This window comes from Stylophora pistillata, chromosome 8 (assembly GCF_964205215.1).
Source record: "Stylophora pistillata chromosome 8, jaStyPist1.2, whole genome shotgun sequence".
NCBI classification, from domain to species: Eukaryota; Metazoa; Cnidaria; class Anthozoa; order Scleractinia; family Pocilloporidae; genus Stylophora; species Stylophora pistillata.
The window spans coordinates 15,878,913-15,903,662 of record NC_142526.1 but is presented as its reverse complement, the minus strand read 5'-3'; the positions used below and the strand labels follow the sequence as shown (position 1 = coordinate 15,903,662).

General features: G+C 38.3%; 2 protein-coding genes across 4 annotated transcripts in view; both read right to left on the bottom strand.

Annotated features, from left to right (window-relative positions):
• Nucleotides 1-24,706, bottom strand: part of LOC111321521 (ubiquitin conjugation factor E4 B) — a 31,276-nt gene extending 6,570 nt beyond the window's left edge. The window contains exons 1-17 of one of the 2 annotated variants that reach the window (XM_022924428.2): nt 24,549-24,706; nt 16,041-16,343; nt 15,364-15,429; nt 14,032-14,107; nt 13,371-13,675; nt 12,636-12,736; nt 12,399-12,519; nt 11,728-11,811; nt 11,413-11,475; nt 10,926-11,045; nt 10,347-10,436; nt 4,677-4,790; nt 3,449-3,538; nt 2,880-2,985; nt 2,036-2,271; nt 1,784-1,911; nt 1,170-1,268 (exon numbers count right to left, since the gene is read on the bottom strand). In XM_022924428.2, the coding sequence (XP_022780163.2) occupies nt 1,170-1,268; nt 1,784-1,911; nt 2,036-2,271; nt 2,880-2,985; nt 3,449-3,538; nt 4,677-4,790; nt 10,347-10,436; nt 10,926-11,045; nt 11,413-11,475; nt 11,728-11,811; nt 12,399-12,519; nt 12,636-12,736; nt 13,371-13,675; nt 14,032-14,107; nt 15,364-15,429; nt 16,041-16,343; nt 24,549-24,572 (2,126 nt within the window). In that variant the 5' untranslated portion in view covers nt 24,573-24,706. The remainder of the gene's footprint in view (nt 1-1,169; nt 1,269-1,783; nt 1,912-2,035; nt 2,272-2,879; nt 2,986-3,448; nt 3,539-4,676; nt 4,791-10,346; nt 10,437-10,925; nt 11,046-11,412; nt 11,476-11,727; nt 11,812-12,398; nt 12,520-12,635; nt 12,737-13,370; nt 13,676-14,031; nt 14,108-15,363; nt 15,430-16,040; nt 16,344-24,548) is intronic. The other variant, XM_088729490.1, reaches the window with a different exon arrangement.
• On the bottom strand, nt 6,829-9,919 carry LOC111321522 (uncharacterized). Of its 2 annotated transcripts, none has more exons than XM_022924429.2 (3): nt 8,909-9,919; nt 8,657-8,742; nt 6,829-7,893 (listed from the first exon to the last, which is right to left on the bottom strand). In XM_022924429.2, the coding sequence occupies exons 1-3, from the start codon at nt 9,004-9,006 to the stop codon at nt 7,100-7,102; spliced, it is 978 nt and encodes a 325-aa protein (XP_022780164.2). In that variant the 5' UTR covers nt 9,007-9,919; the 3' UTR covers nt 6,829-7,099. The 2 variants fall into 2 exon arrangements, with proteins under 2 accessions (XP_022780164.2, XP_088585617.1); XM_088729491.1 differs by having other exon boundaries at nt 6,829-6,987.
• Nucleotides 24,707-24,750: the final 44 nt, after the last annotated feature.

Sequence of the window (24,750 nt, the reverse complement as noted above, 5' to 3'; positions counted from 1 at the left end):
CGCGTAGCGTCCTCTACGCATATACGCACGTGCGTACTTGAAGTGACCAGCAAATTTTGAAAACAATGTTGTGTTTGAGCCAAGTTTGCTCAAAATAAGGGCAAGACGCTTTGTCCTTTGCTTGTATTCACACAACTATTTCAAACAAGAAATAAAGAACGCAGTATTTTTCGCTCAGTTTACTTAGGTTTCTAGATCACATGTACCGCCTCCCGGTTAGCTCAATGGATAGAACGCTGGACTGTTATGCGGGAGGTCGAGGGCCCGGCCGGACCAACACTCAGGGTCTTAATTGATTGAGAAGAATTTGCTACCTTTCTATGACATCAAGAAATGGTTAGATATTCTAGTCTTCTCGGATAGGGACGAATAAATGGAGGTCCCGTCTCCTGTAGGGCTGGGGTAGGAGACGTTAATTTCCCGCACACGAGATTACTGTGTGATGGATGTCCTCCCCTGGAGTGGGATGGGTGGGTTGATAGAGGGCCACAGGATTATCAGTTTAAATACGGTCACGTGCTACCCTCTTGAAATATAGTCTCTCTCTCTCACTTGTGCATACTTGAAAAAACTGACCACGCTACGCGCCTGCGGTTTACTACTTGATTGGTATAATTGTGCAATGAAACCCACAAAACCATAACTTGTGCTAATTTAGTACATGTTAGGTATATTGTAGAATTATAATCCTTATACACTACAATCTCATTCCGCGATTCATTGTATCAGTTTCAAATATTATAGTCATTCTCTTACTGTGCGTACCGTTTTACGTAAAACGTCTATGCACACAGTTTCATACAAACGGAAAACACAAAGGATGGCCATTAGATATGTATCACCAACTGATTTGAGACGTGCTTTCTTCCCTAATATAAACTGCTTGCTTTTGTCATGTTGATAATAAGACAGTTCCTCCTTCCTGAAGATTTATAACGTAAATAATCTCAGCATTTTCTGCGAATACTTCCAACGCATTTCAATGAGATCAAGAGCCAATTGAGTGGATTCACAGACGTAAAAGAAGAGAACCTTCGTTTTGTGCCCTGTTTCGAGAGGAAAATTTGAGGCATAAGATTGTATTATTTGGGTTGAATGGCGTCCATATTGCAAAGCTTATACCTTTCCTTTACCTATCCATGCATACAGGCTTCAATTCGAATACTTACATGTTTACAAAGAGCAAGAACTCAGCCACATCGCCGACAAAATAGTCCGGAAGGGACGCGAGCTCCATGGCGATCGTTTCGGGCAAAGGGATACTAATCCTGTACACAGCAATTATATGCAATCAAGATCGTTAGCAAGTCTCGACTCCAAGCGACACACGAAATGTGTAGCAGTGAAAACGATCGGTGACAAGTGTTCATTAATTGATCTGTCACATATGACAGTTGAAGGAGTCAATCATGCCGATACAAATACTGAACATGGGCAAAAGTTGTGATCCTCACTGTCATCGCGGGAAAGGGGTGGGGCGGTGGGGTGGGTAGGAGGCAAAGAGGATTTCTTGACAATGCAAAAAAATACAAATACCACAGTAGTGCAAACAAATTTCAAAACACAAGACTGAAGAGAAGTCAAGTTGTGACAAATTACTGAAATTGTTACACAGAACACCACGTCCAAAGCATTGAAAGTAAAAAACAAGTGATAAATAAAAGGGACCAAAAGTAGCAAAAATGTTTGAAAACATCAGATTACGTTTACCCCCTAAAAATCCATCAGCACGAGGTGTGTAACAGACTCTCAATCGACCAAATATTCTAACTTTTTTACTTGCCCTTTTTTGTTAGGATCCACCAGTCTCAATATCCAAGTAGCCAAAAACCCATAGAACTTTAAACAGCCACGCAGAAGTTCATCATCAAGTAATACGACATCTGAGCAAGCCTTACCGTTTTCTAGTTTCTGAAATTGAAATAAACGACCAAAAACAAAATTGTAAAGCTTGAAATATTATCAAATGCATAAATACATAAAATGAAGATTTTAAAGAGCACTACAGTTGATTTCAAAGACCTTAACCGTTTACCTTGATCTGCTCTCTCCACTTTTTTAACAGGCCTTTGTTTCTAGAGGCAATTGGCGTTTCGATCCACTCACTTTCGTGGGACTCTAGATGTTCGATCATGCGTGTTAACTCCCGATGAGCTTTTTGTCTTCGAGAATGTCTCCTACAAGCTGGTAAAATTGCCAAATGATGGGCTTGAACGGCCATAAAGAAACACTCCGTGGGAAATTTTGGATCCAACCACGCATTTTTACCATCTGCAATAAATGAAAATCCTTTCAACATATATCTTCTAAGAAAAAGAAAAAAACAGTCTGCATCAGCGATTTAAACGATTAATTCGACTTTAAGAGCAGTTTTCATTTGAGTTTCGAAAACCAAAATAATCACAACAACCAATCGGAGCAAAAGGTTGACATCACCGTACGCCAATTAGAACTAAAGTAAAAGCAGGCAAACCGCATGAAAGGCGAGTAGACGCTTGTATCCAAATAGGGATTGGTTTTAGGCATGAATCTGATTGGTCGAGAAGGTGGCGTGAGTTTCTTGTAGACGAATCATAGAGTGAAGTTTAGCAAAACAAAAGCAATCATGGATTTCCCTGACACTCAGTTGATAATGGCCGTATATGTAGGAGGAGAGGCTAAAACTTCTTAGCTATTTCTCGATTAATCATGGGCAAGAAGATAAACATTTTTAAAGATATTTATATCGAAACTATGTGAAAAGTTGCCCTCTAAACTAAAAAAGTGAACGTTTTATTTGATATATTCTAATCCCTGGTGAAATGCGACTAAGAATCCCGTGTACATCAACGATGCAATTTATTAGTTCTCAGGTTATCACACCAACACCTAGGAAATACCGAGTTCTTGTTTCCATTCTTGAACTTGCTGTGAAGTAAGTTTCAACCTGGATTCTTGTGAGATGTTTACTCTTGATTTGGGATGATGGAGATACAAACTGTCAACCTGTTAAAAAAAGACAAAAAACAAATTTGAATTACCCCATTATCATCATCATCACAAGAATAATTCATAAACACAATATGGACACAATAATGGAAAAACTTCCATTTATTACAATGCGGATTAAACATCAAAAACGATTTCTTCCACTTAACCTAATTGACCTTTATTTAGTGTTACATTTAACATCAGCGTAAGTAGGACACGATCCTAAACATACTTGACTTAGAATTTCTCCTGTTCATATTTGATCAACAAGATTGTCGACACGTTTACTACTATGTTAAACAATTTTCTTTATTTTTCGGTCAATGGAGTATGGAGAGCAAATGCATCCATCATATTGTAAATTGTAAAAAATCGATTTCTATCCACTCAATATTGTGACGAAACATCAAAAACATTTCTATTCACTTAATAAGCAACTTTGGTTTTTAGTTAAAGTCAATGTCGAAACACTTGTTACCTTCTCAATTTTAACCTTTGTACACAGTTGTTGCAACACAGTCATGAGGTTTAGCATAAATCCATCAGATGCGACTTGTCTATCATCAACCTAAAATAAGCATCATTTGTTACTGTTTGGTTACTTGATGAGGAGGTGAACCAGTTAAAAGTAATCATTACAGTTGTGTACTGAAGTCCTTGAAACCCCTGATACTTTATTCAGTAATCAGTAATCAGTAATCAAAGTTTAATGTCTTTGCGTGGGCCATGGTTACCCATACAACAAATATATATGAAATACATATATATGAACTGCGGTTATGAAACGTATATGTGCACGATCCTTCGCAGTAAAGCACTATTTAAGCAATAGTGAAAATCAGACCTGAAAAAAATTCAGGCCTGTACGGGATTCGAACCACTGACCTCTGCGATACTAGTGCAGCGCTCTACCAATTGAGCTAACAAGCCAACTGGGAGCAGGCCATCAAATCAATTCGACATAAACCCGTAGATGATAAATCAAAAATCAAATATATATGAAATACATATATATGAACTGCGGTTATGAAACGTATATGTGCACGATCCTTCGCAGTAAAGCACTATTTAAGCAATAGTGAAAATATGTATTTCATATATATTTGTTGTTTGATTTATCATCTACGGGTTTATGTCGAATTGATTTGATGGCCTGCTCCCAGTTGGCTTGTGAGCTCAATTGGTAGAGCGCTGCACTAGTATCGCAGAGGTCAGTGGTTCGAATCCCGTACAGGCCTGAATTTTTTTCAGGTCTGATTTTCACTATTGCTTAAATAGTGCTTTACTGCGAAGGATCGTGCACATATACATATGGTTACCCATATTGCCCGAGCCAGAGGCTCATGTATGAAACGCAAGACAACAACCCACCCATCCCACCCCAGGGGAGGACATCCATCACACAGTAATCTAGTGCGTGGGAAATTAACGTCTCCTACCCCTACCCCTGCGGGAGACGGGACCTCCATTTATTCGTCCCTATCCGAGAAGACTAGAATATCTAACCATTTCTTGATGTTATAGAAAGGCAGCATATTCTTCTCAATTATTTTAAGACCTTGATTGTTGGTCCGGCCGGGGCTCGAACCCTCGACATCCCGCACATCAGTCCAGCGCTCTATCCATTGCGCTAACCGGGAGGCGGTTATTAAAACACCAATCTACAGTTTTAGTTCTTTGCAGCAAGAAGATAATCTGTTATTTACCTGTAGCTGTGCCTTGCAGTGATTTCTTTTTAAGACTGTAGCGATGAACTCCAAACAAGCATCCCGACTCTCAGTAGACACAAGCATACTATGAATGATCTTGAATACTTCTGTCTGTTTTAATTCAAGCACATGAACATTAAGAGGCATCCCTGAACTCACATCATAATTACCAGTGTCTTTGATACCATTATTACCTTCATGTTCCTGATTACCATTACATGGAGGCCCTCCCTTCATGTTCCTGATTACTATTACATGGAGGCCCTCCCTTCATGTTCCTGATTACTATTACATGGAGGCCCTCCCTTCATGTTCCTGATTACTATTACATGGAGGCCCTCCCTTCATGTTCCTGATTACTATTACATGGAGGCCCTCCCTTCATGTTCCTGATTACTATTACATGGAGGCTGGTGGAGGCCCCTCCCAGATTTGTACAGTAATAATAGAAAAACATTAATTACCAGTATTAAAAAAAGCTAAATTACCATTGCTATTGGGAAAGAAGACTGGGTTTAGTTTATAAAGCAATTTCTATACAAATTGTTCTAATGACTTTCAAGTTCAGTTGCAGACAAATTTGACTATCTTATGTTCAAAGGCTGCAAGTATCTAAGAAATGTGGTGCTACATCAATGGTGGATATTGAAAGATAATTTGACTTATCAACTGAGTTAATAAATAAATGTAAATTGACCACTATAAAGAATTTATAAACTTGATGTTTCTTGCATTAGTGCTCTAGCACAGAAAAGTCAAAATTAGAAAGTTAAACGAGATTTACTTGGAAGTTGAAGTTTGACTGAGATTCTGTGGTCATCATGAAGTGAAAGGAATCACATGAGATTGCACTAACCATTCCCAAAAGTCAATTTTTTAAAGTGGATGCAAAAATAATAAGAAATCCCCATGGGCGGGGAATTTTGATTGTATAACTTGCTTCAGTAGAAGATGGGTGGGCATGTGATTCCTTTCACTTCATGAAGACTTCACAGAATCTCAGTCAAACTTCAACTTCCAAGTAAGTCTTGTTTAACTTTCTAATTCTGTTACGTCATCATTCCGTGAAGGAATCCCATGAGAACTTTAGAGTTTTATTTGTGAGTGATCCACAGCGTTATGCAAAGTAAACAAACTTTACTTAAGACAGAATACTATGAGCTAGTTGTCCAGCATTGCGAATAGGTTTGTTATAGAACTTTGCAAAGGCTCTGCTGGAGGACCAACCAGCAGTTTTGCAAATAGTGTCTATAGAAACCCCCTTCCTGGTTGCGGCACTGGTTGAGCTGGACCGGGTGCTGTGGGGTGTGAGCCTCTTGAGATCGATTCCAGCAGCTCCCGTTGCTGACTTTATCCAACGTGCAATGGTATTCTTACTAACTTGACCATAAGGTCTAACAAAACTAACTAACAAATGAGTACAGTTCCCTCTTAGGGTTTCAGTACGTTGTAAATATTCTTGCATAACGGTAACAATACAAATCCTCCTGTCATGAGGGTAAGCTGGTAATTCCAATTTATGGATATGCTTTCCTGGTTTCGTATGCTTGAGTTTATCACCAACAGTAATTTTAACAATAGAAGGAGTAAGTTCCATGTTGCGAATGTCCAAGAAATGGATAGTTTGTTGTCTTTGACTTGAGAGTATAGCAATCAAAGCAGTGAGCTTAGGGGTTAAATCTTTTAGAGAAATTTTTTCCAAAGGTTCAAGGGTTTTCAAATAATAAAGTAAAATGGAAGGGTCCCATGTGACAATGTTCCTTGGTAATGCTGGCCTCAGCTGGAAAACACCTTTAAAGAACTGTTTGACAAGAGGAAGTTCTCCTAATGTGGTGTCCCCTGGCATGATAAGTATTTGAGACAATGCCAAACAAGCTGTGCTGAGAGTACTGTAGCCAATACCTTGATTAAACAGGGTAGTCAGAAATTCTAGAGCTTCAAATTGATTTTCTCTAAGGGGATCAATGTTCCTTTCAGTGCAGTATCGAATCCATCTGGACAAATAGACAAAGTACTGTTTCCTGGTACCTTCTCTCCATGACTGCAGAATGATGTTTGCAGGCCCCTCTGGAATTCCCTTGGTTCTGATGGAATCCCTGATAAGTAACAAGCTAACATCTTCATCTTGGTGATTAGTGGGTGTGCAGCCATTTTGTCTGTTGGTAAAATGAGAGTTTTCTTTGTCTGAGGCAATAAAAGGGGAGGCTTGATTAACAACTTTACTTGGCGCAGAAACCAGACTTATGTTGTCCAGAATGGGATTATGATAATTCCTTTTGTTTTGTCGTCTTCTATTTTCTTGAGAATCCTGTAGATCAAAGCAAAAGGAGGAAACATAAAAATAACCTGGTTTTCCCAGCTCATAGAAAAAGAATCTATGGCAATGGCATCAGGGTCTGGTTTCCAAGAAACATATGGCTTTATCTGATGATTTTTTCTGGAAGCAAATAAGTCCACCTCGGGTTTACCCCACTGTGATACAATGGAATAAAAATCTGGGGATTTAGTTGCCATTCAAGGTCAGAGTTTGTACTTATTCTGCTTTCCCTGTCAGCAACTGTATTCTCTTTCCCTGGAACATGTGCTGCTGACAGCCATATATTTCTGTCCATACACCAGAGCCATAACTGTTTAGTGATTTCATTACATTTTTGCATTGTTCCTCCCATTTTGTTTATGTAAGCTATGGCTGTTGTGTTATCAATCATGCATTGAATATGGACATGTGACTGGGTTGAGCAAAGTGACTTTAAAGAGAGAAAACAGGCAAATATCTCTAGATAATTTATGTGGTGGTCTTTCTCATTGTGAGACCACATGCCTCTTGCAGTATTGCCATTGCATACCCCTCCCCAACCAGTCAGAGATGCATCTGAATATACAATGACATTAGGGGAATGATGATCTAGAGGATTGACTGACGAGTGTACATTTGCAATCCACCAATTCAGGTCAGCTCTTGCTGAGCCAGATATGATCATGCTGGCATCAAAATCACCTTTGTTTATCTTAAGAGCTTGGGTTTTTTCCCTATCAAGATCATAATAGAAAAGTGGGGCATACATTACCCCATGGGAGTATGCAACCATCAAGCCCACCAATTGGGCTACCTCTCTAATGCTTGCCAAAGGGCTTATCAGAAGTTTAGAACTACAGCACTTCACTATTTTATCTGCTTTTGATACTGTAAGCGAAACACGCATCCTGGTTGAATCTAACAAAAACCCAAGAAAAGGTATAATTTGTCTTGGTTCAGGTGAAGATTTTCTCTTCATGTATAGTGAAGCCTAAACTTGTAAATAATTGTTTTGTCTGTGACATGTTGTTCTGACAATCCCCATATGTGTCACCCTGTAAGTAAGTGTCATCTATGAACCCAACATTTTTTAGACCTTGGGTCCTTAGGTGGGAGTACACAGGTTTCAGGATCTTTGTGAATACCCGTGGTGCACTTGCAAGTCCATTGGGCAGACAAGCAAATTGATAAAGTCTATTTTCCCAGACAAATCGAAGGTATTTTCTGTGAGATTTGCACATGGGCACAGAATAGTAGGCCTCTTTGAGGTCCACGGTAGCCATGTAGCAATTTTTTCTCATCAACAGTTTTGTATTCTCTAGGTTTTCCATTTTAAAGTGTTGGTACTCAACTGATTGATTGAGGTTTTTTAAATTTAAGATCAGACTATGGCTGCCATCCTTTTTTGGTCTTAGGAAAATATTTGAAATATATTCGCCATTAAAGTGACTGCATTCTTCTACAACCCCTTTGGATAGAAGATCTGTAATTTTGCCACTTATAAAGGTTCTCTCAGAATCATTAAATCTAATATGTACTCCTGTGGTTTTGAACTGGAAAGGTTCATCTACAAATTGTATTTTTGCCCCTTGTACATAATCAATACTAGTTTTGTCTAAGGTAATCTCTCTCCACTTTGGAAGGAAATGAGTTAATCTACCAGCTTGGTTTTTGAACTTACCTGAAAAGGTAGTTCTTGAGTTTTTCCTACTGCTTGATGCTGGTCCGTTTTTTCTTGTAAGGGTTTTTGTCCCTCTGGCCTTTGTATAAAAAAGGCCTCTTTGAGTAGTGTGCATGACTAGCCTTCCTATGACTATGATAGGTGTTTTTCCCTTCAGGTTGGTGTTGGGATGAGACCTTTTGACCTACTTTATTGGTCTCCCTGATATCCTTTATAGATCTACTCAAGTCATCTCCAAACAACATACTCGTAACAGGTATCTGACTACTACAAAGCTGGCTGCATTGTTTGTCGAGGTCAGGTTTAATCAGATCCCTTCTGATAGCATTTACTTCAGTCTTTAGTGGCATGACCTACAATAGTCATTGCATCAAGGACCAACTGGAGGAGACCTTTAGCTCCATCAGTGCTGATGGGTTCAGCTTTTTCTCTGCTTTTAAGCAAAGTCTCAGTAGTTCTGATTATTGGAACCATGCTCTTTAGCAAAACATTTTCTAGTTTCTGCATTGTTAGGTCCCTTGTTTTGGTGGCAGTTCTCAATTTTGGCCAAATTTGTGTGTTCACTTTAGTGCTGATCAGATTTTTACAGTTTTGTGGTCTATTAAATTTTTTAAGCTGGGTCTTTTATTCATTTATTTATTTAGCATTTTATCCACCAAATCTGCAAGGCTGTCCTCAGCATTTTCACTGACAGTGTCATTTTCATCGAGGAATTTTGACATGTCCTCCAGGACTTTGTCCCTGTGCTTGCTTTTTTCCTGGCCCTCAGCTGGATTCTTTTGGGACTTATCCCCCAGGTCAAGCAAATTTTGGACAGAGTTGTCTAGGTCAACACTTTCACCATTGTCCAGACCATCTTCAGATTCTGAGTCTGATAGGTCACTCTTGAGCTTTCCTCTTTACACCAGTGGTGTTTGAATTTTTGCTGATAGCCTGTGTTAGCAATTTTGTCAGGTTCGTAAGCATCTGATTCATAGAAGAAATGGACTCCTGTTGGAGCATCTTCAGTTCATTCAGAACAGAGATAGGAACTTGGTTGTTGGAGGATGGTGTAGTACCCAGTGGCTGATGTGATTGTGATGATGAAGCCTGTGGCTTTGTCACTGCAGGAGCAGGAGAAATTTGGTGCTCTTTTTCCCCTTAGAATCAGAGCGAAGACCTTCCTTGGTCCCTGTATCCTTCCCTGTAGTGCCACGTGGGCGAGTGTTTACGGTATTTGAAGCTTGAGAGGGCTCTCCTTTGGAGATTTCCTCCAAAATGTGCTTAAATCTGCTGCAGTACTTGTGTCTTCTGACATCTTGCCAAGTTTGACTTGAAAACAGTAATGATGAGTCGGATGAGAGCGGATTTCACAGATATTTTTGAGCAGAACTCAAAGGTACACGTCTGCCATTGACAAGGGCAAGGCGCACATTGACTTTTGGGAATGGTTAGTGCAATCTCATGGGATTCCTTCATGGAATGATGACGTAACAGAATGGTTGGATTTCTGATTTTGCAAAAATGAGTGTAAAACTCAAGAAAGAGAGGTTTATCAGCTAGCCTTAAAGAGTATTGAGACAATACTTTGACTAGGTAACACATATTTTGTTTGTTTTCTGTCATTTCTGTATTAGAAACATCACTCTTCATATCAGAGAAAAAAGTGATTTCTTTGGATATACTATGATGGTTATATTTGATTGTTTACCCTGACAATCCGAAGGGCACTTCTCAAAGTCACATTCACCAGCTTGACATTTTCTGAAGACTCGGAAAAGTAACGATCAACAATCTGTGGCTGAAGATGAACAAGAACAAAAAGTAAAAGCTGATATCTGACTGAATGAGGGGTTTCACAGTCACAGAGTCTCCATTTAACACATTAACTACAAAGATCTGATTGTCAATTCTCCCCTTCAGCTGCTACAGATTTTCTTGTCAATTAGATTTGATGATTTGGTGTTAGATCAAGATAACAACATCTAGCTAGTAAGTTTGAGTATTCTTTGTTTGCAGGATAAGTTATGGATATTATCAGTAGAAGTTACATGCTAATAACTTATGGGAGTTAGAGGCTAAAGTAATCACTGTTGCTTACTCAATCACTTGACTCAAAGCAATGCAAACTAAATTTAAAGGGAAGAGAACCAGTACCTATAATATTGTCTGATATTTCAACAAACAAACAAATAACTTAATACACATTCTTTAGGAAAGTTTAGAGGGAAGGAAATTAGCAAATACAGTGTATATTGTCTGATATAATAACAGATGTCAAATAACTTACACATTCTTCAGAAAATACTGACAAACTGAGAAATGGTCCAATGAGAGATAGTCTCTCTATTTCCTTTCCTTCAGCTTTTGATAATGGTGATGGAATCCACATGTTGGACAATGCAACCATCTATAAGGTGTAAAGAACAGTATTAGATGAACAGCAATTCACAATTTATAGCCTCCACTACCCTGATTGGTATCACGCTGAGAATCTTTCAATCAGTCAAGCCATTAGCAAAGGGATTTTGACCTTGAAATGCCCCTTATTTGGTGTATATATTATAATTACTCTTATTTCAAGGCTCAATTTTAACATAAATTATTATAATACATAAAAAGCAGGAAGGAAAAAAATTTTAAAAACATAGCAGGGCAGTGAAGGTGAACAACTATAGAACTACTTTTCAACTTGTGAGAGACCATTCACAAGTTTCTTTTTAAATTTTCTTTACCATTCCATCAGTTGTTGACAAAATGTGATGTTTTTTACCTACCAAGTTACAAATAGGTCTCACAGAAGTTGTTCCCAGGCGGATATCACATAGTTTTGACAGTGCCTGAGACAAAGAGAAATAATTGACATTCAGTTTTCATCATAGGGAAAATAATTTTATCCAGGCTGATTCTCAGCTTTCTTTATCTCTGACCCCTCAGAGATCCTTATAAATCACGGCTCAAGGGCAAAGGATGATACAAATCAAATCTTCATTGCCATTTTCATTTTTTTTCTTTTAAAAACATCAGTTAACAAAAAAATACACAGTCTTCCATTGAATTTATGAACCAGCTGATGCAAGTCACCAACTTACCAAAAGGGGAGCTTTAAATCCTTCAGCTGCAAGATGACAATTTTGCATTTCTTGATTTAAGCTCAACAGCACTGGCTTAAAAATCTATGAAAAGGCAATTCAATTGGTTTCATGTGAGCGAAAAGTGAAATTTTCTTACAAAATCACATATTAATGTGCAAGACAATCAAATCCATAAAACGAGAATTCCCATGAAAACATTTATCAGAAGTATTGCCCAATCCCACACAATACCTTATACAATCAACCTTTTTTCCCCATAGTTCCCTACCAATATCCCTACAAGAAGTCTTGCATAGAGGTTTTTGTCTGCATTCTTCAGTTGAGAGATTCTCTGGTGAGACTCCTCATGAGGAAAAATTGATTTTGGAACTAAAATAGATTAAGAAGCATGGTGATAGGTGAAAAACTTTCCAAATCCTGGAAAACCATCTGTATTTTGACCAGTCATACCTGACCATTTCATACCTGAAATTTTGCCAACCATTGGCTGAAATGTTGCAATCCCCTTAGCCCAAAATGTGATGTTAAACTTGACTACATATATCATGTCTCACAATATTAATGAAAAATTCTGCTGGTATTAATATTAAACAATTTCTAGTCTCAACACTAGTTATTCACTAATTTTGAATGAAAAACACAATCAATACTAGTAATGCATACTTCACCTGCATACATAAATGTGAGTCACTTGCTACTGTTGTGACAAGATCAACAAGGAAAGGAAAAGGAACGTCACATTCTTCATTGGTAAATAATTGTACCAAGGGTGACTTCTGAAGGACTGACCTATCATTAACAAGAATTGCAAAATCCAGGTTCTTGACAACATAAAGATAATCAGATACATCAGACAGAGTGAGGACACTTGATTATGACAAATTTTTATGGAGAGCAAAACACACCTGTCTGCAGAAAAACATCCCTGAAGAATAAGTACTGAAAATGACACACACTGGCGACGAGCCTGAGTTAATGAAGTTATCCATCTTTCTTCCTGGGATCTCTATAATAAAAATTTACTAATCATTAAACAAGCTATTCAAGCTGGTATTTGAAGCCAGCTTAAATCAAGCATAACTTCTTCTGTTCAGTCTGTAATTAGTACCCTCATTCTTAGGGCTGAAAACATGAAACAGGCACACCATTTTCATGTAGTGAAAACCCTCTTCAAAATAGCACCCCTTATCAAGGTGCTCCACATCTGATAAGCACATTCCCATCCCCCTGCCCCCATGTACTCACAAAAAAAGAAACATAATTATCCACAGTAGAGAAGGCCTTTCAGAATCTTACAGTGCAACAATCCTTTACTTTTGCAAATTTCTCAAAAAAACTTGAGAGAAACAACATGGACAAACGCAACATTGGAGCTGATTGTAAGGATTACCAGTTGCTTAGTGACAACTGGGCATAATACAAAGTGACAACTGGGCATTATAAGGTGACCACTGGACAATACAAAGTGACATCAGAGTATGGTATAACAAAGAAGTTTCCCATCAGATTTAGTTACAGCTATGTTAGTGGCAGTCTATACACTTTGCAAATACACAGTTTCAATTTGAAGCAAAAATCTGATACATTGAAAAATTTATTTTCAATACTAGATGTAGTATAGTTTGAACAGCCAGTCTTACCTTGGGAAAATTATTTTCTTCATCCAATGAGCGATTATAGCTATTTACCAAATATTTTAGCAGCTTGGACTGATACACAGCAGTTGACCCTTTTACACAGTTTGGTGGTGATGGATCAGCTTTGCCCTCCCCTAATAAACTGATAAATTCAGTTGACCTGCAGTCTATTGAATTATCATCAATAGCCATCTGTGAGGTTTCCTCAGCAATTGTAAGAGTAGGACTAACACTCATTCCACCTTGATGTGCACAAAGCTGGGTTAATCGCTCCATGATCAATTGATTTATGACATTACAAACAGTTCCTGTCACAGAGAAAAGTATAATTGTTATGCTTACATATAGTTGTGATAAATAGGACTGATATGAGTTAGAGTGTCAATTTGATAGGAGTAATAATGAATCAAAACAACCCTCTTGAAAGATTAAAATAACACTCCCTGAATGGGTTAAGAAATTAATTTTGTCATCCATTTATTTCTATCATGGATATTGTACTGATGAAGCAATTTTCTGGAAGGTAATGTCAGTAATTAGTTTTTGTCTGCTTGATACAAATTTTACCGCATGTCAATAGCCATGCAGTAAAACAGACAGATAACAGTCTCTACATGTATGTCATGTAGAATGCATTGTAAGTAAATGCAAGGAATTGTTTTACCTGGGCTTAGATCCACTTGACTAAGATCCTCAGCTAGTGTCGGTAAGAAAACTGAGTCACAGGAAACCTCTGAGTTCTGAAAATAGAGTCCATATGTTAGCAAATGGATGCAGCTGAATGGTTTCACCACTGTTATTTGGAATGACAATTCAGGAATTAAATCACTGTTATGATTCTCCGTGAGCTTGACCATTTACTTAAAGTATTAACATACCTATATACATACTTTCTTGCAAGCTTCCCCAAATTGGGGCCTCTTTCACCATATATCAAATTATATTAAAATATGAAGTTACAAAATTAAGATAAAACAATTTACAGATAAAAATATAGACTATAAAAACAGCTTACATTTCAATAATAAAATAACATCTTATGATCTATGAATAAATTTCTGAACAGTGTTGAAATCACTCCCAAAGGTAGTCAGGAGTCAAGTTGTTTATGCCTTTGTAAACCATAACTAAGTCATTAAAGAGCAGTTTGTCCTTCACATTAAGCCATTTAAGGGACTTCAGGGCTTCTGAAATATGATCGTGCTTTTTTATGTCAGTTATGATCCTGTAGGCATAGTTCTGAACTAACTGAAGTTTTCTAACATTATCTTTGCTGTTGTTATTCCAAACTGTTATACAGTCAAATAATTTCCAAAAGACAAAAGCAATTATGAGATACATCGGAGTTCTTCGATCCAAAAGGTGCTTTATCCTATTGACCATCATTAGCAGTCAGAGGCAGTTTTAGTGATAACAGATTACAGACAGATTTACATGTATGTTCTCCTAATTTTAAGCAAAAGCTTGGGAAATAACCCCCAGCTATCACCAAGCTGTCTTCTTGATAATATATAGTTAGAAGTGAAAAGGTGAATGGTCAGTCTCAATAGTGCCTATGGAAGGGTTTCTTGCATGTGGTAAACACACATCCATATATACATGTTTCCATGGAAATCATATACATTAAGAGCAGAGCTCACAGAGCATAGCCCCATAATTATACAAAATGGTAGTAGTAACCCAAGCTGAAAAATTTGGACTTATGACCGTACAGGCATCTGTACAAGGTGCTACTCTTAGCATGTACAGTCAACTGTACCACAGGCATGCCAACCCCATGGCTTTGTCCAGTAGTCCAGTGGTCAGTACACTGGGCTCCAAGTGGGACAACCTGGGTTCTAGCCGTGGCCGGGGCAAGGTGTTGTGCCCTTGAGATGTGTGGGAAAAATAAATGCGAGCAATAAATGCGACCTTCACTTTTAGGCTTGGTTATATCCATACATTTCTTCTATAAATGTGCAGGACATTGATTAGGGCTATAAGCAAAAAATAGTACCTTCAAGGAAACTTTAAAAATTTTGCAAAGACTTTTTACAATATGTTCATCTGTCACACTACTCATCTGTAAAAAAAAAAAAAGGTAGATATCATTCAGTCTTTAAATCAAATCCCAGTACTATTAATATATAATTATAATAAAAATATATATAGAAAGAGACGTCAAACTTATCTAAAACAATTTAAAATCATTTTAAAAAAGTAGTTAAATTCAATCAGTTGTAATGTTACTAAAATGTACTCAAGGCTGTACCCTTAGAAAAATTGAAGGGAGCCCAGTGCTCTGATACAGTGAAATCCAGGGTGCCCAGCATATGCTTTTTATGAAAAAACTAAGATTCCTGAGTTGCCCAAGAGCAAACGTAAGGCTCCAGGGGCCACCGGGCATTACTACACCACAGCCCTGGTACTACTGTGCAGGCATGTAACCATCACCATGCAGAATCTATGAGTGGATTTACCTTGAAAGTACATGTAGGCGAACCACAGAGTAATAGCAAGGGGAGGAATTTTGGTCTCTTTGGGTCAATGAATTTAGTGTAATGGAATAAACATGGTAATAAAGGTGTCAGTCTTCACAATTCTAAGAGTGACACAAGCATGACTACAAGTCAGACTACTTCTGTCAATACATCTTAAGTATAACCCATGAAGGAAAACCATGAAACACCTGACCTTAACCTGAGAAGTGTCATCTTTGTCGTAACCATCTCTTGTCCTCTTAAATTTAAAACTTTCTGAAGGAGAAGAAGAACAAGTTGGGGAGGTGCGCTTGCCACATTTGTCACCAGTGTCCTGTGATTCATCAAACTCGAAAGATTGTGACAAAGAGCCATAACCACTGTCTTGAGTGCTGACTGCAGAACCTTCTGCCAAGGGTTTCAGGCTTGTCCTTACAGGTATAGAGTGACTGTCAGATGGAGAATGGGATGATGTCAAGGTACCCTGGTTCAACCTAGCCAGGCGACGACGCCTAACCTATGAAAAAAGTACTTTGCATTAATCATCTACCTGCTATCATAAAACCCTTGTGCCAACAGTAGCTTGACATAAGTTCTACTTCTAAAAATAGGTACCTTGAACAAGTTGAAAGATTCTGCAGACTAGATCACATCTATTTACATACCAGTATTAGTATGATTATGCACAACAAAGCACATTCTGCAACATTTAGAAAAATTCTAGAACACTACTCTTCCCAACCACAAGTAACTACTAAATGGTGTTAGGACTAATGCTTCAACCATAAACTCACAGTAGCCCTTGTTAAATTGGATTTAAACATGAAGGCGCCCTATAAAAGGAGCCTTAGGTCCCACTGGACCAATTGTCAATCAACCGTCGTGTGATGTGGAACTCTTAGAGTCAAGTCAGCTTGAGCTACAGCTACTCCAAAGCAGTGAACAGCGGGCGCATTCCTTAAAATTGTTTTATGTCTTCATCACAATACAAGAATTTGTGAGATTTGTATTTCCTTTCTCCAATGGAAAATGTCTTTATTTGGGGCGGTAAATTTGAGATCGAAGTAGGTGGTTCGCACGTTACCTCATGCCACCATGCTGGTGGAAGTAAACAATAGACATCTCATTAGCTCCTCTTGTTCATATACCACCATTTGAATTTGACCCGCTCACGTCAACGGTGAGTGACAAATGAGCCTAGGTCTTCCCAGGGAAGACTTCCTTATATAGTGCGCCTTCGTGTTTAAAAGGAAAACTTAAAAGTGTAAAGTGCTCCTCAGCATTAGAGGTAGGGAAAAACTGTTCAATGAGAAGGCTCGGTCAAACACATTGCATAAAGAAAAACAGTAAAAAAGGACAGAAAAATTTTGAATGGTTTGACAGCTGCAAAGTTAGGCAGATCGGAAAAACAGTGACTTTTCAATTCTGACAGGTACAATGTATTATTTAGCCAATGTACAGTTGCAAATTATTGACATTTGTGACAGGCTGTACACATGAATAAATATTTGATTGATCTGCACTTAGTAGGTTTTAACTGTTTTTCAACTGGCGCACAGAAGTAAATTTAGTGGTAAACAATAAAGACAATAGAGTGTTTATGTCTTGGGACTATTGCTTTGATAGTTCCTTGACAGAAACACTCTATTGTTTTTAAAATAGAGCATGGAGCTGAGGTAAAGCTGTCATGCCATCTGTCTATTTGTACTTTGTCTAGCTTTTTTTCATTAATTGAAAGCAAAATTTCTGAATAAGCGAGCAGGTAAGTAGCGACAGAAGAACCATACAAAGGCTTGTAAACATGCCAACTGCCATAATTTGCATTGTTATAACATGTGCAGAGATGAAAATCCTCAAAGAGAAAGTAAAATGGACAGTATGAGTTTTGAAGGTTTTCAGACTCAGTTAGATTGTAAACTTGCATATGGTAATAAAAATAAAACACAGCTAATGCTCGTATAGTATGTATAGTTTTGTGTGTAAAAACAAACAGAACAAAACAGGTATGATGACACTTAAAAATTTATCCAAACTAGCATAAACGCTAAAATTCATACTAATCATGATGATATCAGAGCGACGGCAATCATGTTGAGATCAATCTCAGCCTCAGAAGTCTGATATCCTTTCCAAAGTGTTGATTAGAAGGCCACATCAGTCACAGCAGCCAAGGTTTACAGTGCTGTCATTCCAAGCAATCTTCTTGTTCATATGAATTTGGCTGTCATTCATTTGTAAAACACACACCTTGAGCTGTTTGTTTTCTAATTCTCACATGAAAAAGACTTGCATGTTTTTATGAGGCACAATTTCTCTGAACATTTCAATTTCAGATTCTGTAATAAGACTAAAAAAACTCAAGGAAAAGTGTTAACTTCTACCCGCCAAACTAATGCAGATTGCGAACTTTGATGGTTTGACTTTTTTGACAGCTTCAGTCTTGTTCAACCAATCAGATAACTTGAACCATTCTAACAAGGATTCTGATTGGCTTATTTTAGCCTGCTCTTTGAGAGGATAGAGCATGCTGACCACACTGTTGTATGCTCTAGAGATATAGTTTGATTTGAAAATTGGAAGTTATGCATGTAGAATTTAATGATTCTTTATAAAAAAAAACAAATGGGAAGCCTTGACTGTGCTGTGTTCTGTTATAAAGCACTTAGGAAGCAGCTAGAACACTCAGGAAATGAGAAACACTTGACTATATTTAATACATGCATGATGGCGTGTGGACGTGTATCTGAAGGCTCCACGAATTCCGCTGAATTTGTTGCCACTGAACCTTCTTCATCTCCCTTAAACCAATATCTACATTGGGACGACAAACAAAGTCAATTCAAGTGGAAAGGGAGCCTAACACAACTTCAGGGATTTTGTTCGAAAGTCCTAAATTTGGAAGTTTCTGCAACCGCGAGTCCCTCTGAAAGGTCTAGTTCTTTGAAGTCAAAGACAATCACGCTGGTTTTATTTAACAGTACCGGTACCCTTCAAGTCCAAGGTCCGGATACAAAAGCAATGAAAGCCAAACTGAAGAAGCTACTCCAGATACCGGCTGATGACGACTCAGTTATTCTCGTGAATGAAGAAGCTTCTACTCCGGCGTTTAACAAGAATGCCAAATCAGTACAAGAGGAGTTGGACTGTCTGAAATCTGAAGTGCTGAACTTATGGGCTCATATAAAAGAGAAACCTAATGAGGAAGACCTGAGATCCGAAAATTCTCGACCTAGGGAGATAATTCTATCTTTGAAGGAAGAAAATAAAAAGTTAGTCCAAGAACGCGATTATTTAAGTTTTGCATTGCAAATCGTATCCAGAGAAGCAGCTACTCAATGCCGTTCAATGAGTAACACCTCTAACGAACATACCATTGTCCAAAATATGGATGAGTCAACACCTTGCGCCAACAAAGAACAAGGCTTCATTGTGAAATCAAAGAACAAAAGAAAGAAATCGAAAGGTAAAGGAGGTCCTAATAACACCCTGATAGGAAAAGAATCCGAACCCGAAAAACAACCAAAAGAGCGCACAACCCTGCTCATAGGAGATTCGATGATCTCAAGAATACCTGGAAAAGATCTGGGAAAAGCAGTTGGCCACAGGGTTATAGTCAAACCTTTCTCGGGCGCTACGACAATGGCCATGAATCACTATCTCAAGCCAAATCTGGAATCTTCGCCCAATGAAGTGATTTTACACATTGGGACTAATGATCTTAAAACCAGGGAACCAAAGGCTGTTGCGGAATCGATTGTGGATCTCGCGAGACAGATCGAGGGCACCTGCGATACTACAGTTACGCTGTCGGAGCTTGTATGCAGAAAAGATAAGCTGGACCAGGCAGTGAAAACAGCCAACAAGCATCTAAAGAAGTTCTGCATCAAAATGGATGGAAATTAATCCATCATGAGAACATATCTCATAGTGGACTCAACAAAGGTGGACTGCACTTAAATTTTAAAGGTAATGAGCAGTTTTATAATCATTTTAAATCGCACCTAGAATGAGATAATGTGCTGTCCGTCAATGCCGTGCGGGATCAATTAAACAACCAAAAGGCCGAAAAATCTGTCTCAATATTGCCTCCTTTGCGCGGTTTTAGAATGGCATCACTCAATATTAATCAATTAATTACTCATATAGACGAATTAAGAATCATATTAGCAAACAATGATATCGATATTGTTTCCATAAATGAAACGAAACTGAACGAGAGTATTCGAGATCAAGAAGTTCGTATTCCGGGATACGAAATAGTTCGCCACGATAGACTAACAAAATGCGGTGGAGGGGTATGCTTCTATGTAAAAACTTCAATCAACTTTACAGTACGAAATGACCTACACATGGATACACTAGAAAATCTTTGCTTGGAAATCCATAAGCCAAATTCAAAATCTTTTGTGATTGTTACTTGGTACAGACCACCTGACTCTCCTATTGGCATTTTTTCACCTTTTGAATCCCTAATTGGGAGATTGGATAGTGAAAATGTAGAATTTTTTGTACTGGGAGACATGAACTGTGACATGATCACGACTCGATATGACAATAACACATCCAAATTAAGGAGTATTGCTGATGTCTACGGACTCGAGCAGCTTATCTCTGAACCGACGAGGATAACACCCACCTCATCAACTCTAATTGATTTAATCTATACCAACTGCTCGGATAAGATTGCATGTTCGGGAGTTTGTCATATCGGAATAAGTGATCATAGCATGGTGTATGTATATAGAAAACTTGCCCTAAATGGGATGTCTAACGGACATAATTCTATTACATACAGAAATTTCCGAAATTTCGATCGCCAAAAGTTTCGTTATGATATTCTATCTCAATGTTGGGATAATGTATACGAGTCTTCCAACCCAAACGTGATGTGGCAGCAATGGAAATGTACATTTCTGGCTATCGCTGACAAACATGCCCCACTGAAAACGATGCGCGTTCGTTCACGGAGTTCTCCGTGGATTACCTCTGAATTGAAAGACCTTATGCATAATAGAGACATATTAAAAATCAAAGCTAGCAAGACAAATGATCCTAACGATTGGGCATTATTTAAGAAACAAAGAAATATAGTCAATAAGCAAATACGCTCAGCTAAGCAAGCTTATTACCAAAATAGTTTTAATAAGCAAACCAGCGACTCCCGAAAGACCTGGCAGACTATAAATGAGCTAACTTCTCGAGAATCTGGGAAAACGCCAGTGGTGTCACTAAAAGTGAACGGATTAACGATAACTAATCCGTTGGAGCTATCAAACGAATTCAATAACCACTTTGCTAATATTGGTCCAAAACTTGCCAGTGAGATAAATTGTGATAGTGGTAGCTATCAAAGATATCTTACCGCAACAGATAAACGGTTTAAGCTCCAACCCACCAATCCAACTAAAGTATTTTCACTTTTAAATAAACTAGACAAGTCAAAGGCAACAGGCCTTCACAAAATATCTGCTAGGTTTATCAGGGAATGTGCTGATCTCATTTGTGTGCCGATATGTGATATTTTCAATCAATCTATTAGCCAAGGGACGTTCCCAGACGACTGGAAATATGCAAGGATTACCCCTCTTTATAAACAGGGTGACCACGGTGATGCTAACAATTACCACCCAACATCGGTGATTCCAATAATGGCGGAGGTGTTTGAAAGGATAGTTTATGAACAGTTATATGCCTATTTGGAAGAGCCCGATATTTTATGTCAAAACCAATCAGGGTTTCGTGCTAATCATTCAACTGTAACAGCTTTGTTGGAAGCGACAGATTCTTGGGCATATAATATTGATAACGAGAAAATCAATGGAGTCATTTTTCTAGATTTGAAAAAAGCTTTTGACACTGTTGATCATCAGATCCTTCTATCGAAACTAAACTATTATGGTATACATGGAAAATCTTTCAGATGGTTTCAGTCATATTTGGAAAACCGAACACAAAAATGCTCTGTCAACGGGTCGCTATCCAGTAGCTACTCGTTGACTTGAGGCGTCCCTCAAGGGACCATCCTCAGTCCATTATTGTTCTTATTATATATCAACGATCTTCCAAATTGCTTATCAAATTGTAAACCGAGAATGTATGCCGATGACACGCACCTCACATATGCGGGAAGTAATCTTGAGAACCTTCAGTTTTGTCTAAATGAAGACCTAGAAAACGTCTTCAACTGGCTACAAGCGAACAAACTCACGTTGAACATGACTAAAACCGAATTCATGCTAATAGGGTCGAGGCAGAGACTGAATACTCTCACAGCTTCACCAACAATTAGAATGAACAATACTCAAGTGAGCCAGGTTTCAGCTACAAAATCGCTTGGTGTAATAATAGACAATAAACTCGATTGGCATAGTCACATCGAAAAACTAACGAAAAAGATCGCCTCTGGTATCGGGGCCCTAAAGCGAATTAGGCACCTGATCCCAGCATCAACCTTACATCTCATCTACCAAGCTTTAGTAAAACCTCACTTTCATTACTGTGACATTGTTTGGGGTAGCTGTGGGAAAACGCTACGACACAAACTGCAGAAATTGCAGAATAGAGCAGCCCGTGTGTTGACATTCTCTAACTATGATGCTGATGTAACTGAGCTACTCGAGTTTTTAGGGTGGAAAAATCTTGCACGCCAGCAGGAAATCCATAAAGCCACCATGATGTTTAGATGTCTGCACGGGCTAGCTCCAAGGTATCTATATTCAAAGTTTACGTGGCGTGACTCTGCTTATGACCTCAGGGACTCTGAAAATAAGCTTAATGTTCCACTACCGCGCACTAATTATTACAGAAAAAGCTTTAGCTACAATGGTGCCACATTATGGAACAGTTTACCACGGGATATAAGGAACACAGAGTCTCTGGGGTTATTTAAACGTAAGATCAATGACATTTTTAAAGTCTAACGCACGGCATTCACGGAAAACAGCTTTAGTGTTATAGTATGTAGTTTTAATTTTAAATATCTTAGGGTATGTGATATGTATTTTTATAGGCTGATGAATTGATCGTGTCTAAATAAAGATTACAATACAATACTATGAGTTTCAAAGCTGATGTTTTGAGCATTAGCCCTTCCTCCAAGCAAGTGATATTTCGTGGGTATGTAGTGTACTTCTACATATGATGCACGATCCTCGCAGTAGAGAGTGCTATTTATGCAATAGCGAAAATCAGACCTAAAAAAACTCAGGCCTGTACAGGATTCGAACCACTGACCTCTGCGATACTAGTGCAGCGCTCTACCAAATGAGCTAACAGGCCAACTGGGAGTAGGCCATTAAGTTGGTTAATCAACGGCCGTTAAGTTGGTTAATCAACTTAACGGCCTGCTCCCAGTTGGCTTGTTAGCTCATTTGGTAGAGCACTGTACTAGTATCGCAGAGGTCAGTGGTTCGAATCCCGTACAGGCCTGATTTTTTTCAGGTCTGATTTTCGCTATTGCATAAATAGCGCTCTCTACTGCAAGGATCGTGCATCATATGTATCTAATACCATAGTTCAAAATATATGGACTTCATATATTCATTGTATAGTGTACTTCTGTTGTATACTTTTTCCTTGAAATGCTGTATCTGATACGACAACAATTATCAATTGTTTTTGCCAAAATTTGTGTTGTAACAGTTAAAGTAGTCTCTTTCACAGCTGTTTTTTGGTCTCATCAAGCAGCATGCTCTGTCTCCCGCTGAGGCAGAGAACTGGGGAGAGAACACATTGTGAGACCAATCAATGACTACAAAGGAGACTACAGTATAAGTCAACTGAATGAACCCTCGGAAGTTTGTCCATCTCACTTCTTGAGTTTTCTTGGAAGTTTCCAAAAAGTAACGGAAAGATATAAAATGATGGTAACCACCTGCACTAGAGGCAGTCTACAAAAGCAATACAACATAATATCCTGTCTGTATCAAATTTTCATATGCAAATGTTTTCAAGTTTAGATGCTGCCATTCTATTTTTCCTTTACCTGGCCCAGTCAAATTCCAGTGTTTCCCATTTGTACATCACTTTTCATCTGACTATTGCTTAACATTTCCATTGTAAGTGCATGATATTTGTTTAAAGAGTTCTATCCTGCTTGCACATCATAACTTGTAATGTTAAGTGTATGAAAAGACTGTTCTTTCATTGTTGAGACAAAAACTCCTGGTTGGATCTATTGATCAGTACAAAATATAGTTGCTGCGTTGTGTTTTTAATGTAGACCCGTTTTGGAAAATTTTTGACCTAAAATTAATCTCAGTTCATGATGCAAACCATCTTCCTCTGGAACGCTCTGCACTTTTGCAGGCTATGTTTATTATGAAGTGGCATATTCCATGATATGGGATAGGAACAACAAAGTGATTGTTATGGTCTTTATGCTGAGAAGCACACGAAGATAATAATTATGACCTATCATTAAGTCAGCATCAGAACTGGCTGAAATTACATCACCGTTAAGAAGAGATGATTTCGAAGTCATTGAGAGAGCATATCAAACATTCCCTAAAACTGTCGCTTTTCACCATTACTAAAACAAATGCAAATCTGGGAGTGAAGTTTTGATGTACTGGAATCGCGTTTTGACACTCATGACAGTTCAAAATATTTTCATTGCGCGAATGAGCGTCAGAGTTAGATCTATTTGTGTTAAACATAAAACTCACATTGGATCTTTGACTAAGATCACCAAACATGGGTCTTGATAAGGAACTATACATACCTCGTCGGGTGGTAGTTCACTCATTTACAAAAATATCGCATGTGTAGCTAAAAAAAAATTTACGTTAGTTTTCTTCCATTTTTTCCACTGAATATCGTCGTCAATCAGACAGATGAAGATTTTCTACTAGTGAGCCCGCGACCAATGTGGTGTTTGTTAGCTGACAAGTCACGCGCAATGAGGTATCGCAAGGCTTCCTGGG